At 40.6% G+C, this 19,451-nt stretch overlaps 1 protein-coding gene across 5 annotated transcripts in view; it reads right to left on the bottom strand.

The window, feature by feature from the left end:
- DYM (dymeclin) overlaps window positions 1-19,451 on the bottom strand; it is a 169,547-nt gene that overhangs the window by 142,296 nt on the left and 7,800 nt on the right. For 3 of the 5 annotated variants that reach the window (XM_077936498.1, XM_077936496.1, XM_077936499.1), the window contains exons 2-4: window positions 14,713-14,779; window positions 13,684-13,874; window positions 535-576 (exon numbers count right to left, since the gene is read on the bottom strand). In XM_077936498.1, the coding sequence (XP_077792624.1) occupies window positions 535-576; window positions 13,684-13,823 (182 nt within the window). In that variant the 5' untranslated portion in view covers window positions 13,824-13,874; window positions 14,713-14,779. The remainder of the gene's footprint in view (window positions 1-534; window positions 577-13,683; window positions 13,875-14,712; window positions 14,780-19,451) is intronic. The other 2 variants (XM_077936497.1, XM_077936500.1) reach the window with 1 other exon arrangement.

Below are 19,451 nucleotides of genomic sequence, written 5' to 3'. Positions count from 1 at the left end.
CCCTACTTCCCGGTAGGACCAAGACCATCTGGAAGGCATTTAAATACCTAAATGCCACCGTATGGGTGACTAGAAGCATGGCTCATTCTACTAAAGCTTGCCTCTATGTACCTAGCACTTCTAGAAACATGCAAGCCTGCAAAAGTACAGCCCCTCAAGATCTAGGGCCTGTATCTAAATTAAGAACAGCACAAGGCCTGTCCATAGGCTTAAAATCAAAGGCCTGCAGAAATGCTCATAAGAGGAAATATGCTAGTGTGGAATGGCCACCTTAGTTTTGGGTTTTTTTAAAAAAAATGGAAATGAGTTCTGCCCTAAAAAGTAAGAATTCAAGGACTTCTGCACACACTGCAAAAAGTATACGATGCAGCTCTTAAAGATGTATGCACACATGGTAGAAACCCCAAACCAATGGAATGGATACATATGTTTACATTCACCACCTGAAAAATAGTTATTATACTACACTTTTTATACTTATTTTACAATATCGAAAAGCACAAAAAAAAATCAGGCATCGACTGATTTACTCACATCCAACTGATGTGTGACTGTACACGTGTGCTTTGCAGCAACCTGAAAGTGGCAGGAAAGGGGGAGTAAAGGAGGCAGGGTATAATGAGGCATGGCGGACTTATGCATGCTCCACCGTCATACAAGCCCCAAGCAAATCAGGGGTTGCTTATATTTGCAAGGTAATTTTAATATTTTAATTGATTTTAATCTATTGCATTATATAAAAACATAATTTATGTTCTATTTTCTTATGATATCATACTTACTCCAGGAAAAAGCTCCAAAACAATTACAAATTAACTATTTGTTTTTAAAAACTAATATAGGTTGACCAAAATGTTTCAAATACAAATAACTGTGCACATTTGGGAAGTCTGGACACCACAGCACCACACCATGTTTTGTTAAACCAGCTTTTTCCGTGAGAATTTTCTGTGTGCACCTTTCGGTGGCAATTAATATTTTTGCTACTGTTATTAAGTCTCCAGCTAGTTGTACTTCAAATAACCTAATAGAATATTATGCTCAATGCCCGGTCTATACATTATTTACTTCCCACAACTTATCATTTACAGAGTGCAGACAAGACATAAGGATGGTAAGTAGAAGAGCGCTATTCACTATATTGAGAGGGGTGTTTAATTTATTTTAAAATTACAATCAAAGTCTTGTGCCTCAAAAAGCCAAATTTGCATACATTTGATCACTTTGCATAATTTATATTGCTTTTGCCAGTCTTAGTAAAAAGCAAACAGTCATGCAGGGTATTGAAGCTCTGTTCATGGACACCAGAGATGCTGCTCAGACCTCACCTGGCTTCTAAGGTTCCACTAGGCGTTTCCCTGCACACTTTTAATCTCACCTTCAAACCTAGAAATTTGCTTTTGAAAACGAAAGCCAAGAATCTCAGCATGCTGAAATGCCAAATTTCAAGTAACTGCATTGAGCCATTCAGCATTACACAATGCTTAGGGAAGGAGGTCAGCAAACTTTTTCAGCAGGGGGCCGGTCCACCGTCCCTCAGACCTTGTGGGGGGCCGGACTATATTTTGAAGGGGAAAAAATATGAACAAATTCCTATGCCCCACAAATAACCCAGAGATGCATTTTAAATAAAAGCACACATTCTGCTCATGTAAAAACACCAGCCAGGCCCCACAAATAACCCAGAGATGTATTTTAAATAAAAGGACATATTCTGCTCATGTAAAAACACGCTGATTCCCGGACCGTCTGTGGGCCGGATTTAGAAGGTGATTAGGCCACATCCAGCCCCCGAGCCTTAGTTTGCCTACCCATGGCTTAAGGGGAATGGACATCAGGGGGAAGCCAGTGCTGAGATGCTCTGGAAATTCCTTTCTTCCCAAAATTAAGAGTAGGCTGTTCGCCACCCACTTTGTGTAATCAAAATCTGGAGAAGGTCAAACTGCACTTACCGCAGAAATCCACTTGAGAGCTATCCTGAAGCTCAAGTATTTGCTCATGCAATAATGTCTTTGCACATTCCCAGTGTTGCTATTAAAAATGGGATAGTTATATATCCTCCCCACATGTTGTCAAAGGGATTTCTTACTTTTAGTAGTAGTAGAGGTGCATGCTGAAGCCCCAATCTCTCCAGGGGATTATTATGTAAAGCAAAGTCATTTCAGGGAATTCTGGATTTCCCACTCATCTTCAAGTCAAATTAAGAATTATGGGGATAAGATTCAATAAACTGGCTTATTGTTAAACTGCAAAAACCTCAAAGCGATTTAGAAGAATGTAAAACAGTAAGATTGAGAAAAATGCACAAACATACTTTAATACATGCAAAAGTTAAATCACTAGAACAAATTTAAATTAAATTTGAACCCACATGCCTAATTTTGCACATAACACTAAGCCAGATCATGGTTTAGCTATGGATACTGCAGCAGCAACAAGATCAGGGAAGGAGTGAACAAGCCATTATTTTCATTTTGTACACTAGATTGTTCATGCTTAGCTATGGTTTAGCTTAGTGTTATGTGCAAACATGAGCCTAGCAGCCACCCACAAGAAATACTTACATGTTACATTAATATGGGGGACAGGAGAGCAAAAAGATCCTTCTCACCAACCAATTATTTCCTTCAAATCCCCCCTAGCCATTTTTATTTGTCATTTTCCTTCCATCTGAGATTCAACCACAGAATGAACCCAGATGAGGTAGGAGCATCTACTGGGAAATGTCACCAGGCACAACACCACCCCCATCCTTCCTATCTGATGATTCTCTCCTGTTAAATCACACATATAGCCACAAATGGCATTTATATTAGACAACACACCAGTGTTTTAGTTAATGCCTATTTGCCTATAATTTTAATAAAATAAGTAAAACAGTATTTTGTATGTAGCATTACATTCTGAAACTCTTAATATATGTAATGATTTCTACAGATTTATACACGCCCAACCCCAGGGATATTCAAGACCCCTACCCTCAAAGATTTAACACTTAAACTTAAAACCAAAAACCCAACCAATATTGTTTCTAGCTCTTTTGCTTGCTGAGATACAAGGGAAAATATGCAGACAGTACTCTATACAACTTGTTGGGAAGTCAACCTCTTTCTACCATCCAGAGTTCTGGCCAATGAGCACAATTATAATGGGGTGACTGACAAGCATTTGACACCTTAAAAATGTTCTTAACAGTAAAACATTTAATGTGTTAAAAAACTGTAACAAAATACAGTGGTACCTCGGTTTACATACGCTTCAGGTTACATACACTTCAGGTTACAGACTCCACTAACCCAGAAATAGTACCTCGGGTTAAGAACTTTGCTTCAGGATGAGAACAGAAATCGTGCTCCAGCGGCACAGCAGCAGCTGGAGGCCCCATTAGCTCAAGTGGTGCTTCAGGTTAAGAACAGTTTCAGGTTAAGAACAGACCTCCGGAACGAATTAAGTACTTAACCCGAGGTACCACTGTAGCTGAAATATCAGGTTCTTTGCATTTTGTTTTGTCTTTATCACACTGAAGGGGTTCTCTCCCTCTCTCACACAAACACACAAACATACACATCACATTAGACAAAAATTGCTGGCTCTAAATCTGGAATTATATCCAAAGTTATTCCAGGTAATTGCTTAGAAAGGTTTCCCTAACTTGCCATCCTCCAGGCTGAACAAAGACCCCTGGGGGTTCAACATGCTGTTTTTCCTGCTTGCCCCCAATTTGTTAGCCACCTGGCAGGACACAAAGCACACCTTGTGGGGTACATTTGGTGGGTCACAACTTTATGCACTCTTATTGTATGTCAATCGAGTTAGGAGTGTGCCTTTCGCCTTGGAAATGCCTCCTGAGGATCATGACAAATATTGCCACCACTAATATTTTCAGCAGCGCCGTATCATACAAGCACACAAGTCAACCTACAATATAGACCAGATATAGCTTCACACACGCAAGCAGAACAGGTCCAGTGGAGGCAGGTTATTAATACATAGCTAAGAAGTCTAAAGCATCCTATTGATTACATGCAAGAAGTGTTAAAGCTTCATCTCCTAGGTGGTCCCTTTTCTCAGTCCAAGGAACAGACAGCTATAATTAAAAACAAATGGTAAGAAGAAGAAAAAGGAAGAATGAATGCTTCCCAATCTACACCCATTACAATTCTCTCAATCAGAAAAATCAGGACTTCCCAAATTTCCCCCACATTTTAAAGCAGTCCAGCTGGCGGCTTGTCATCAAGATAGATCACTTCCTGACACCGAATGTTTTTAGGCTACAGATCTGCTAACAAGCTTCTGTGAGAAGCTTTTGAATTTTTATTTTCCCCCTTTTAAAAACAAAGTGTTGCCTTCAAGTGGCACGATGGGCTTATGGTTGCTCAAAACCATATAGCTATGCAAAGTGCTCTTTGCCATTCAATAACCTCTAGTTCTGAAGACCTTGGTCTGAGTGCTCTGTTTTGCAGCCGTAACAGCAGCCTACCTTGTTTTAAAGAGAAATTGACTCATGAGAACTGTACTGTACGCCCACATGTGTAACGTAACAGGGCTGGGAACTAAACGCTGTAGAACAGAAGATGGCAACTTTCTGGTCATGAGCCAAGTGCATCCTGCTGGCAGAAGATATACTTCCACTAGATGAGATGATTACCACAATGCAGTTCGGTTTTACTGTTTTGTTTTCATTGGCATAGAGGTAGCACAACTGAGGTAGCACAATTTAGAAACTAAAAAACAAACAAAAAAACTATGCATTTTTATGTTTTTGCAGAAACATTAATATATTTATGCAATTAATATATTTACCAAGTAAATTAGGAAAAAGATGAAAAACAAATAAAAAGAAGGACCTTTATAAATGGATAAAATATGTAAAAAATATGGTTCCACCTTATCTATACTGTATATATTTCTACCCAGGATGAAACAGTGAAATCTGCTATGATTAAATGGGCACAAGATGTTGGACATAATATTATGATGGCTGACTGGGAACAGTTATGGACCACTGGTATGAAATTTACGGCATGTAATGCCTTAAGAGAGAATATTATGAAAATAATATACAGGTGGTACATGACTCCAGTCAAGCTTGCAAAAATCTATCATTTGCCAGATAATAAATGTTGGAAATGTAAAGAGACTGAAGGTACATTCTTTCACCTTTGGTGGACATGCCCAAAGATTAAGGCTTTCTGGGAGATGATCTATAATGAAATGAAAAAGGTATTTAAATATACCTTCCTGAAGAAACCAGAGGCCTTTCTTCTGGGCATGGTCGGCCAATTGGTGCCAAAGAAGGATAGAACTTTCTTTATGTATGCTACTACAGCAGCAAGAATACTTATTGCAAAGTATTGGAAGACACAAGATTTACCCACTCTGGAAGAATGGCAGATGAAGGTGATGGACTATATGGAACTGGCGGAAATGACTGGCAGAATCCGAGACCAGGGAGAAGAGTCGGTGGAAGAAGATTGGAAGAAATTTAAAGACTATCTACAGAAACACTGCAAAATTAATGAATGTTAGAATGATGTTGGGTTGAAGTTAAGCGGTTTTTAGTAGCAATGTTATAAAGGAATATGTAAAATGGTTTGTTAACAGGTGATAATATAAAGCTATAATATATTAAGATAAAAGATTAAGATAAAATCAAAGAGGGAAAGGATTTGCTGAACTAACTAATTGAACTGGAATACAAAAAAGGGAGGTGTGAGGAGGTCAGGGAAACAAGCAAATGAAAGATAAGATTTGGAAAAACTGATCTGTTTTTAACTGTTTTTACTTTGTATTTTTTTTCTCCCTTATTTTTGTAAAATGTTGAAACTTTAATAAATATCTTTTTTAAAAAATATACTGTATATATTTCTAGAAAGGTAAGTCTGAACAAACTCCATCTTGAAGTTTCTCAATCGTTAGAATGACAAGAATTGCCAACTGCAGCACTTGTAGTCTAGTTATCAGTACTATTCTATTACTAGAAATAAGAGAAGTGGTGGGTTTCAGGTGTAGCCTGATAATCTGAATAGGTTTTGTGCAGATGTATGACTGTAAATTTCTTAACCAAGTTTAATAAATAAGAGGGCTGCAGGCTTGTTTGCTCCCTTATATCACATGTCATTTACCCCTTACATTTAGTATTGTATCTGCACTAATGTTAGCTATGATTAACAGAAGGCTGACTCCTCTTAGCTAAGGTTTTGCAAGTCTGCTTTAAACCCTGGTTAAAGGTCCAAAATTCCCCGAGAGTTGCCTGGCTCTACATACCTGTTTCCCCTGCCCTCCAAAGCAGCACATGTTGGGGTGTAATGGCTGCAACCTATAACTACCGTATTTTTCGCCCCATAGGACGCACTTTTTCCCCTCCAAAAATGAAGGGGAAATGTGTGTGCGTCCTATGGGGCGAATGCAGGCTCTCGCTCTCCAGGCTTTGCGCAGATCTCTGCAAGCCGTGGGAACCCGCGCTGGGCTCCCACGGCTTGTGGAGAGTTGCCTGTTCTGGGGGCTGGGGAAGCTCGGGCTTCCCCCGCCCCAGCCCCGTGCCTGGGGGGGGGGGGAAATACATTCCCCCCCCCTTTATTTCCCCCCCAAAAAACTAGGTGCGCCTTATGGGATGGTGCGTCCTATAGGGCAAAAAATACGGTATTTTGTCTTCATAGTGACAAGACTTTACTCCTTTCCGAATCTTACAAATGCAACCGCATTCCAGATTCTTCTCCATCCATCAGTGGCATTTTCAATTTTTTCGCAATTTCCCAGGTTGAGTAACTGAAAAATTCATCCTACTAACCCTTATTTATTTCACCTGAGTACTCATTAACAAAAAGGTATTTCACTAATTTAACTAAGATGATGTCCCAGTGAATAATTTTAACATTCTCCCTTTACTGAAATCTATATAGCTAAGACCTCCAAGGGGGTATCAATACACAAGTCGTTCAGGAAGCTATGACAACCCTTCCAAGGAAATGCAGAGGCAACTGTCATATAAACAGTAAGAGTTACATTCTGGCGGGGGGGGGGGGGGGAGATAAGCACAAATGGTGGAAAAATTCCCTAAATAATTTTTCTGTTAAGGCGACAGAAGATGAACTATTCTACCTACTTGCACAGAAAATGCACACGCATGTCATCAGCCAAGATTCATGAAGTGGCACAGGAGCAGGAACACAAACACCACCTATTTATTACATTTGCTTTGCACCACAATCCCTACGGAAGCCCTGCTCATGTAAAAAATGAATGAATGAACACCAAGATGGAAACACAGTTTTCTAGTATGGATCCTTTCATTAGCCCACAGAGTGGCACTGTTAGACTTCAAACTGCTTTCCGATTCTGAATAACTAACCTGGGGGAGGACCTGCTATTTAACAGGCAGTGAAAGTTCACTTAGGAGACTGATAGCTGTTCAATAATTTGAACTTAAAGATACAGTAGATTCTGTTAAACTAGACTTAAACAACATTGATTTGGGGCTTAAAATGCAATGTGTTAATAAAATGTTAAATTATCTCACACGCATGTACAGTAAAGACAGGCAACTGGAATTTTTAAAACGAAATCCAGCCAAGCAGGCCCTCCTTCTCCAAAGGACCACACACACACACCAATATACACCTCAGGCACTTTCTCTCAAGATGGAACATGGGTTATGTCTCTTTCAATCACTTTAATCTGCAGGGTGAACACCATGAGGCCTTAAGAGCAGCCCTCCCCTTATGCACAAGCTAAGACAAAGACAAGTGGCAGTGGCCAACTGAAATGTCTAATATACTATCACACAAGCAAGCACACAAACAAGAAAACAACTGAAACATCTACAACTGAAACATCTAAAAGCAATCCCAATACAGTTGGCAGAATGGGAAAGTTATCCACTTAAAATGCTTGGTCATGGTAGGTGCTGAAAAGATAACAGAGAGAATATCTGTTTAAAATTTCACAGGAGGGAATTCCAAAAGCCTGCACCTACAAAGTGCAGTTGGGTATATAAAGGGTAAGACTATCTTGCAGGGAACGTTCCTTTGACCGTAACCTAGGCTGAAGGCTGCATGTGGTGCCTAGTTTATATATCTGAGTTTCGAACACTCCTTTCAGGTATCCTGGTCCCAAGCTGTACACCAAAACCAGCACCGTGAACTGATCCCAAGATGCTGCAGCAGATTTTTGCACTGGCCCCCTCACTGCAGACTGCAGTGAATGTGGATGTTGTGTCAAAATTGCTATGGAGCAGGGGTAAGCAACCCAAGGCCCGGGGGCGGGATAAGACCAAATCGCCTTCTAAATCTGGCCCATGGACGGTCCGTGAATCAGCGTGTTTTTACATGAGCAGAATGTGTCCTTTTATTAAAAATACATCTTTGGCTTATTTGTGGGGCCTGGCTGGTGTTTTTACATGAGTAGAATGTGTGCTTTTATTTGAAATGCATCTCTGGGTTATTTGTGGGGCATAGAAATTCGTTCATTCCCCCCCCCCCCCATATAGTCCGGCCCGAGGGACAGTGGACCGGCCCACGGCTGAAAAAAGGTTGCCGACCCTTCCTATGGAGGGTCTAAAACTCCATGTCCTGGGTAGATGTTAACAGACGTCGGACAATTTGAAAAGCTCCACTGGACAGCCACTTGAGGATGCAATAGAGGCAAAGAAGTGGGTCTTTTTCACTGCCCTCACCATAACACAGTAGGCACAGTTATGTTGTCAGATGTGCTTAGTCAGCTTCACAGCACATCTTTCACCTGCACTAAAGCAGCCATCCAGCCTGTTTCTTTGGCCTTACTTACCCGATATATCAAGGGCTTCAACAGGGTCACTTGCTCTACCTACTGAAACCCCCATCCCACCCGAGCTTTCATGAATTCATTAAGATTCTATTGGTCTCTGGTGAGGACAATTTTAACCTGTTCACCCCAAGCATCTCTTGCTGCTCACACTCTGGACAGGGTTAAGGAGCTCTTTGCCTCATTTTGGGCTGATGCGGAAGCAGCCAATGTTACTGGTTCTTCAAACACTTGCTCAGAAGAAAATATGGTCCCTGTAAAAATTAGTTACAAACCAAGGATCCACAGTTATACTCCAAGAAGAAAAATAGGTGTCTGAAAAATAGCTTGTGAGGTTGAAAAAATCCTGCCTACCATGGGATGGAGGAGAGTTAGCATATCAAAGGAAGACTTGATTTGCCTCAGACATGCAAATACATATTTATACTTAGATGATTGGCAACTGAATATGAGAACTGGCTGCACTGTGTTTCACAGAATATTAAAGATATGTTGGTGTTACGTGTAAGATCAAATACTCAGAAGTGAACAATGAACGTTACAGGCATCAGTATAAAGTCAAGAAGCAAGACTCACGTAATGGCACAACCAGTAGAAATACCGTGAATTAATCCTTCAAGGAACAGCTAGTACTCAGTACTCATTTGCAATGTGCTAACCATTGTTCACCAAAGATGATGGGAGAAAAAGACATTTTCCATAAATGATGCATATATTCCCTACATTTTTTTTTAAAAAAAAGAATGATACTTATCAACAGTAATCTTAGTTTTAACTGATGGGCTTTCAATGCTACTCTTGGGAAAACTTTGCACAATCCTTGATAATTATCTCACACAGCTACTTAATTTTAATTGTTTCTCAACACTGGCAATAATAAGTGACTACACAGTCAAAGTGATGTTAAATTAAGTCAAGAAACATTTACAAGCTTGACATAGAAAATTCACCCTGCCTTGCAGGTTTAAACCACATTCTCCAGGTTGAAGTGAAGGACTCTGGAGCAAAGGTTTCAACAAGTTTACACCTGCTAGGTATGTCAAGGTAAAGCCTGCACCGACAGTGACCAAGATTCCTATTGCTACAAAGCTAAGGAACCAGAACCATTTCCATCTATTGTTTTAGTATTATTAGCCGCCCTGAGCCCGGCTTCGGCTGGGGAGGGCGGGATATAAATAAAAGTTTATTATTATTATTATTATTATTATTATTATTATTATTATTATTATTATTATCATCTATACTACAAGACTCAATAGTGAATATTACTAATATCACTGCTGTTTCTGCACACTTGTGTCTCTCCAAGACAAATGGCAAGGATGCTAGGATCAATGTTCCCTTAAACAAACAATAAGAAATAAACAAGTTACTTATGAAGGAAGTGCTTACCTATGATTAGAGCACAGAATGACTGACTAGTTATGGATAGGGAAGAATGGTTTTCTTTTTTTCCACGGTGGGAGATGGAGAAGTGAAAAAGACAATAGAAGGAGATGGTTTCCAACTTATTAAAGGAGGGCCAAACTGGACAAAACAGCATTCAGTAGCGAAAGGCAGGGCAACTGGTGAGGAGAAGAAGGATTAAGGAAGGAATGGGAAACCTGTGGCCCACCAAATATTGTTGCACTTCAACACTCATTACTCCAGCCAGAATACGCAATATTCAGGGGCAATGGGAGGCATCTTCCAACAACATCTGCAGGACCACAGATTAGCATCAAAGCCACATAAAGGAAATGCATATGGATATTTTTGTTCATTAGTCACACTTGTACTGATTGTGAACTACACCTAGCTCCCATAGACCAAGGGCAATTAACCATGGATCAGGGAAGAGAGATGTACCCCTCAGCTTGTACAGGACCACTCACACAAAGTATTGCTTTATGGAGGGAAGATTGTGAAAAGCTTTCAAATGATACCTTATTTAGACATACCGCATTGTACATACCAGTCTCCTCTCCTCACATACCCATCTAGATAAGACCACTAAAATAGTTTTAAAACCACACCTGTTTAACAATTACACACAATAGCAGAACTGACATGTTAACAACAACAAAAAGGAACACTACAAACGGTGCCTTGAGTGGTATCTACACATGTTAAAAACGTTGTGAAAATGCTTTTTGTTAAAATCGTTTTGCTATAGCTCACAGTTGCCATCTAGTGTCACAACTGTATATTGCAATTTACAACACATTCAAAACGTTTTATTCGCAGCTGCATAGCTGAGTCCCTGAACATTCATTTCAGTTTTCTTCATGCTGGCTGTCAGGGTATCTGAACAAGTGCATATACACACACAGATACAGCTCCATTCTTTTTTTAGAAAAAACAGGCTACGTATTAGGCCAACCTAGCAGATGGGTGAGGGAACAGCAGGTAAAAATTAGCCATGACCAAACAGAGTGGGAACACAGCCCAAAACGCATTTTGAAAGAGTACAAATAGAAAAATGTGCTCACATGTTTGAAACAGTATGTTATTTTGATAAAAGCAGGTTGAAGGCTCGTTGAAATGTACATGCTGAAGGGTTTTATTACTTCCTTGCCCATAGGAGTAGCCTTAACCCACCAAGATACAAATACAAGAGGTGGCCATTTCATGTGGGGGGTTCCATTCCTGGCTCCCGTGGCCCATTTTGTCTTCTCCCAAAAGGACCCGTGCATCGGCGATCACATGTCAATTGGGCACACCGAAAATGGTTGCTGCCTGTACCAGACCACAAAAGTATAGGTGCTAGAGAGGAGAGGGGCAAGCACCCCAACAAGCAAGTAGCTGAATGAAGGAAAGGCACTTAGCACACACAAATGGTAACTGAATCAAACTGGGAATTAAAATAAGGCTGCAATCCTGAACACACTTGCTTGAAAGTTAACTCCATGTCTCTACACATCATTTCCCCTATATGGGCTCACATTGGTACAGTTAGTGGGGGAAATAAACTATGTGTTTGGTCATGAAGACAGCACACATGTGCACATGTTAAGAAGGGGCAAGTGGCAGCAATGAGCACAGATCTGCATGGGGCCAGAAGAAACATTATGTGCCAAGCAGCCATAAGAGTTGGTGAACAGAGCACTTGGTGTTTGTTCAGTAAAATACACGATTAAGTGTTGTATTTATCAGAACTGATGGGGGGAAGGAGTTTGTAAAGCAAATCACGCATTACTATTGTTAAATGAGTAAGAGTTCAACCTTATTTTTAACTTAAGTGAGCAAAGCACTCAAGTTTTGCAGGCTAAGTTATTTTACTGGTAAAGAGATGCAGAAGAGCAGAATGTATTAATGCAGACATTAAAATAAAATCTGACTGGTTCAACCACGATTTACTGCTAGGTGAGTTAGGCTTGTGCACACACTGATACACAAGGTATTTTGTGGTAAACTATAGCTTGCCTGCAAACCAGTCTGAACTGGCTTGCAGGCAAACAAATGTTTATGCAAACCATGGTTTGTCAATTCAGAAGTCACAGAAAACTATGGTCATATCTGTTAAAGGAAAATCAGAGTGTGTGAAAGGAAGAGGAGAGGAGAGTGTGCGTGGATATCTATTTGTGTGTGCTGGGAAGCTGCACCTAAACACAGCTTCATTGTGTAAGAACAAATAGTAAAACAAGACAGGTGAGAGATCATCACACACTTGATAATGTCTATGTGATTTGCATCCATTTTCTGCCTGGAAATTCTATTTATGTAAAAAACACTTTACATCTAAAGTGTGCATTAAGCTACAGTATTTGCATGCTCTCTCAATTGCTTTCCTCTCATGCAGCAGCACCATCTAGTGCTAAGCACAACACAGTGCATTTTTAATCAATTCTCTGTTGCAAATGAATAATTGTTTTGATTAAAAAACACCACTTGGGAACCCAAAATCATGACACTCAAGTAACTCACAGTTGAAAATGAACTTGGCATACACAAATAATACAGTAATATGGCTGAATTCATAGAAAGACTGCAACAATTAAATAAATACACTTTAAGCTCTTTAGATCTTCTATATTTACACCGATAGTTATTGCAAAGAATGAACAGGAATATGCTTTTTCATCTGAGCGTCTAAGAAGACATCCCCAAATTAGTGAATGAGTTCATGACAAGCATGTAAACTTACCTCAACTCCTTTTGTGACACCTGGAAGTACCTTAATCCACAAATAACAGAAAGAAGAATGGCTATTACTGTCACTAGGTAGGGCTGCTAAATCACTGAAAGGCGGCACTTGTGTCTCCCCTCCTTCCACTATTCTATCACTCCCTTCACCCAATCCCCTTTTTCACCTGCTGAAAGGCAAAATCAGAGTCCTGCTTGCTACGGCAGATAAGGAATAAGGTAAAGGTAAAGGTACCCCTGCCCGTACGGGCCAGTCTTGCCAGACTCTAGGGTTGTGCGCTCATCTCACTCTATAGGCCGGGAGCCGGCGCTGTCCGGAGACACTTCCGGGTCACGTGGCCAGCGTGACATCGCTGCTCTGGCGAGCCAGAGCCGCACACGGAAACACCGTTTACCTTCCCGCTAGTAAGCGGTCCCTATTTATCTACTTGCACCCGGGGGTGCTTTCGAACTGCTAGGTTGGCAGGCGCTGGGACCGAACGACAGGAGCGCACCCCGCCGCAGGGATTCGAACCGCAGACCTTTTGATCAGCAAGTCCTAGGTGCTGAGGCTTTAACCCACAGCGCCACCTGCGTCCCTAGATAAGGAATGAGGGTGGGCAAAAAGCACAGTGGCTGCATACTGTATCTGGGCTGAAGAGCTTTTTAAATAAAGAGGCACCATCTGTAGGCAGAGGGCTAGAAACACTAGCTGCAAAATACAAGCAAATGAAAGTCACAACCACCCAAGAACTTCAGACTACTTAAAATCTTTTACACATTTACTAAACACCTTACCTGTTTGTTGGGGTATTAAAGCTAAAAGAGAGCAGTTGATTCCAGAATGGGTCATTCTCAGAGATTCTCTCTCGTCCTGACAATTTTTTTAAGTATTCGTTTTCTGGAAGCTCATTGACGCTGCTGCTACTTGCTCCCATTTTATTATTATTTGGTCTGCACTTTAAAATTTCATGTCACTGAAGGAAAACCTACGAAGAGATTGGGGAGGGGGAATTAAAATGCACTAATAGCACACTTCTTTTTTTGCAGAGAGAGAAATAAAATACTAATTTCATGCCACCCCACCCCCAAAACTGGAGAATTAAACCAGACCAAAAGTTACTGATTTTAATAAAGTGAAATGAATAATCAGAAAATGCAAGTGTTCAGGAATTGTAATAATCTGATATTGTACGGAGATAGTGCTACAGAAAATAAGCTAGTTTTGCTGAATCTTTTTAATGATGTCCAAAACAAAAAACTGAACCCATATAGGAAACTTTTTATGGAAGGCCTTCTCCATTTCAAAAGAGGTTTGCAGTGCAAGGGCTGCTACCAAGAAGCACAATCCCAAAGCCCACTTGAACATGCTGAACTTTGAATCCTTGTCTCCAGCTGCAAGCGTACACAATCCTATTACTTGAAAGTAAGTCCTATTAAACTTAGTGGGACACATTTCTAAGAAGACATGCATAGGACTTCACTCTTATTGAATGAAACAAAGATGCAAGAGGACCACATTATGTTCAGAAATGGAACATGCCAAATGTACTTAGCATTATGTTGACAGAAATCAATATGCTGCCTTTTCACCATCAGTGTTGCAGTAGTTTTGCACAAGGAACAGGCAGCTCAGATTCTTGGCTGTCAATTATGAATACTTTAATCGAAAAGGGGACAACAAAAACTTTTCCAGTTTAACTTTTCTGCTGTCAAATAGCTCTTACCTTCAGAAAGTCCTTCCTGACATGTACACAGAAACCCTCTGCTCAAAAAGGTAGCATCTGAATATCATGAAAGTTTCTGTGTGCCAAAAGACATACTTACCTTTAGAATTTCTGATTGTCTTGCTGAGCAAATCTCATGTTCCCTTTAGAATAGGGCAAAACAGCCACTACAAAATGAAAGATATAGAAAATACAAAGTTATTCAAGCAGCGGTGACAAGATTTCCTATTTTGCTCACTCATATGGCATATTTACACATAGAGAATCAGTCCTCATGGAACACACCTCATCCAGTAAGTTACTAGGAAGTTAATTAGTAACCCTTTCTTACTCACTAATGCATCCTGTTTCATGGCAATTTAATAACTAATGCAAACATCACCATCAAGCCAGTGTTATGCAGGTGTCAAAGAATTTTCTCTCAGTGGTAGGAAGGCACACTAGAAGATCTGAAAGTTATTAATGGCAATAGTTAACTCCCTCCCCCATATCACCCTCTACTTACTTATATTTCACTGTCTAAAGTTGCAGTCCCTTACGCTGTGCCCATTGGTGCCAGAATATCCCCAGACAATTGTGCCGCTGCTGCGTTTTTGTTCTGTTTTTTTAATCCTGGCAAGGCTTGCTTCAAAATAATGTACAGTGGTACCTCACAAGTCGAACGGAATCCGTTCTGGAAGTCCGTTCGGCTTCCAAAACGTTCAGAAGCTGGGCAAGTTGTGTCGGACGTTTGGCTTCCAAAGAACGTTCGCACTCACTTCCGGGTTTGTGGCATTCGGGAGCCAGAACATTCGACTCACAAGGCGTTCAGGATCCAAGGTACAACTGTACTTGCCAGCAGCTGCCGACCATCATTATTTTCCCAGAATGTGAACCCAGAAGGTCAAATTGTTACATTTATTATATAAAGCCCTTAATAGCTTGGAACCAGGTTATTTGTGGGATCATCTTGCCCAATATATGCCCACATAACCACTTTGATGTACAGAACTGAAACTTATGCATGCCACATAATACTCATTTCACACTTGTAATAATTTGTTTTAGTAGCACTTACACTTTGGTACTCCTTGGCTATTAACACCAGGCAAGCACCTTCACTCTACTCTTTTTAGCACATCCTTAAAATATTTTTGTTCTAACAAACCCATCCAGACATACAGAAGTTATGTGTGCTTTATTTCTTTTCAGCAATTCTTGATTTTAATCGCCTTTCAAAAAAACCAAAATTTTGTTTTTAACTGTGAGCCAGAGGGCCATCGAGTCTTTGTTAAACTGCTTAGCTGGGGGGCAGGAAGTCTCTGCAGGTAATTTCAGCTGGAGCAATATATTGCCAGCTCAAAACGTCTGAAACCGGTCTCACGATCTGGACGCCACACAAGTTTATGACAAGTTACCAATATATTGTCCAGGTCTAGAAATAGGTAATCAAGCCTTTATTCCCTCCCAGTCTACCTGTGAACTCAATGTGTGAGGAGGTCTAAGCTCAGTGCTCCAGCCACATGGCTTTTACAAGCCTCTCTCACATCCCTATAGCAATAGTTTAGGAACTTTTACCATTCTGGAACTAAGCTACGTTTTACTGCCTGTGCAACTTTTGTAACTGATATATGGAAAGACACGTGAAACTGACTACTAGCTTGCCAACAGTACATGTGAAAACAATCTAGGGATATTAATAGACCACAAGCTTAACATGAGTCAATAGAGTGGCGCAGCTAACGCTAACGCTATTCTAGGCTGCATCAACAGAAAGTGTTCAGGTCAATGAAGTCATAGTACCACTCTAGTCTGCCTTGGTCGCACCACACCTAGAATACTGTTTCCAGTTCTGTACACCACAATTTAAGAAGGATATTGACAAACTGGAACATGTGCAGAGGAGGGCAGCGAAGATGATTTAGGGTTTGGAAACGAAGCCTTATAAGGAATGGTTGAAGGAGCTGGGTATGTTTAGCCTAGAAAATGTTGTTGTTCAAATATCTAAAGGACTGTCCCATGGAAGAGGACGCAAGCTTGTTTTCTCCTGCTCAGGAAGCTTCAAGTTACAAGAAAGGAGATTCCATCAGGAATAACTTTCTGAAGGCAAGAGCTATTTGACAGTGGAACAGACTTCTTCAGACAGTGGTGGACTTGGAGGTTTTTTCCTTGGAGGTTTTTTAGCAAAGACTGGATGGCCATTCCTGCATTGCAAGGGTTGGACTAGATGATCCTCAGGGTTTGTAAGTAAATCTATCAAACATGTGGTCTTTTCCTTTGCTGGGGGAAGAGGGAAAGTCTGGAAGGAACTTTTAAAGGGAGAAAGTGTAAAACTCACTTAGAAGGTTTTACAGCCTATATTTCCATACTTTAACTTGCTGCTTATTTTGTGATTTGGTGATTTTAAATCTCTGCTGGAGTTCTCTCAACAAATAGTACTTGCCCGTAACTTGAATCTTGGCATCCAGGAATTTTCTTCTTTTTATATTTTTTCTTGAAACAACACTTCAAGAATTGTTAAGTCTATACAAACATTACACCCAAAAACTGCTATACTGGCTGCTGAGTAGCTACGATTGATGGCATTTGGGGTTTAAATGCTTGGCAGAAGTTGAACTTAACACTGATTTCCTATTGGAGCAGCACACTTTCTGGATGCAATACCACTGAGACTCTAGAGTTTGGAAAATAAGAAAGCTACATTTATTACAGAAGATACATGTTTGATAGAACTAGGCTCTTTCCTATCTAGCATATGCAAAAAGCCATGCTTGCTGTTTCATTTCAAGTATGTCTGTTCTACAGAGAAGCATGGAGGAAGGAGGAGGGAAGGAAGGGAGGTCAGCTCAGCAACCCTAAGAATCAGTCTAACACTGAAGGAAGTTCAATGGTTCAACAAGTCAGCACCAGGATAGTGTAGGAAACTTGGAGGCCCCTCTCTATCTATCCTTCTTATGCAGGTACAGCAGCCTACAGCATAAGTGGAGTTGAAACGGACATTTCCAACACTAACTGCAACTATAACCTAATGTTTTGCAACACATTATTCTGCAATCAAATGATTGCCTAAAGTCTGCCACAAATGCTTACAGTTATAATGCAAGTCTTCTTCAAAGACAATGTTGCTTGAGTATGGTGGCTGCCCATCCACTTCTACATTACAAAGTATATGTACAGTAATTTCAATTCCCTATCAATTCATTTAATTTCACCCTGCCATATGCCTCACTACCTATTTTAAATTACCATGAACCAGTACCACATTTTTGCAAGTTTGCAAAGTGTAGCAGTTGTCACAGAATACTGTGGCATGATGTTAGAATACATTTTATCTGAAATTTTAATCTAGGGTGGTGCCTTTGCTGTTTTTGTTTATTTGTTTAATGAAAATACCTAGCTTCTATGTAAAGTCTACTTGGATATTCTGAGATTTCATTATTTTGATGCTGCACTAGAATAGCAGAAATGTTCAAGCCAGATGCCTTCATTTTATGCATCTCCATTGACTGAACAACTATCCTGTTTTCCTATATCTTAGGAATTCACCTACATATACATCTTTAAATTCAGGTTTCTGCACTACTTTATGAGCTACCCTAAAAGTTAATCATTATGACACAGCAGGAAAAAGTCATGAGTAGAAAGGAATCATTGCCATGTAAAACTCTTAACAATATCACTTTGACTTTCAGTCATACAAGTTAGAAAGCTGCCCATCCTATTTGCTTTCTGCTCACTGTCAGGGCATAAGCTAGGAAGACAAGTTACAACAAATGGTAAACTTCCAAATCCATAGTCAAAAATCATTAAAGTCAAACTTGAGCAAATCCACCATGACATGCCCTGTGGCTGCTACTACTTTTCCAGAATACCTATTAAATATTTTGGCACATGCACACAGACATATAATAACCCAGTTATCTGGATGCTTTTGCTTTTGACATGTTTATGACTTGACAGAAAAATACTGATAATCATGATGAGATGGATGCACAAGGAGGGAGGGTTTCTACATTGCAAGGTCTTCTCGGAAGAGGGGCACATGTAGCTGTGGTATACCTATCACACAGGATCAGGCCATCCATTTTCAGGATGCAGGCAGCTTTAACCTTCCTATGAAGTTGCCTTGCATGCTCCATTTAAGTTTGTTCTATCTATTCTGACTGGTAGAGTCTCTCCTAAGACTCGTGCACAGGTCATTCCTGGCCCTACTGAAATTCTTTGCACTGGAGATAGGACTGAAGCAAGGGACCTCTGCATACAAAGCCCATGCTCCAGCACTGAATTACGACCCTCATGCAACAGTGCCCCCACTCCCAAATGTAGTACTTTGCCTGCCTCTCCCCCATGGTGGGGAATGGGAAGAAACTAAGGGGTGCACTCAAGACACACCACTGGAGTTATGGGGCTAAACTGGCTCCAGGTCACTAACAATAAAGCCTACTCTTTAACACATAACTCAATGCTAGATTCTGCTTCTTGATTACAGGGCAATCCTATACATGATTGCTCAGCAGAAAGTCCCATTGAGTTCAATGAGACTTAGAACTAATCTATACAGTACTGGTGAGTTACAGTGGAACCTCTACTCACAGACATAATCAGTTCTGGAGGTCCGTCTGTAAGTCGATCCAGGTTGCTGGTAGAAGCGCCATTGTGCGCAGGCACATTTGGTGGCAACATGCTTCTGCGCATGTACAGATGGCGGCAGCCGCTTCTGCGTGTGTGCAAACGGCAGAAGCCACTTCTGCATGTGCACGAATCGCGGCAAACCCGGTATTTACTTCCGGGTTTGCCGCGGTCGCTACTTGGATCGGGCCCAAGTAGACGTGGTGGTAAGTACAGGTTCTACTGTATAAC

Source organism: Podarcis muralis, chromosome 11 (assembly GCF_964188315.1).
Source record: "Podarcis muralis chromosome 11, rPodMur119.hap1.1, whole genome shotgun sequence".
Lineage (NCBI taxonomy): Eukaryota > Metazoa > Chordata > Lepidosauria > Squamata > Lacertidae > Podarcis > Podarcis muralis.
The sequence above is the reverse complement of the archived record's forward strand: the minus strand, read 5'-3'. Positions and strand labels throughout refer to the sequence as shown.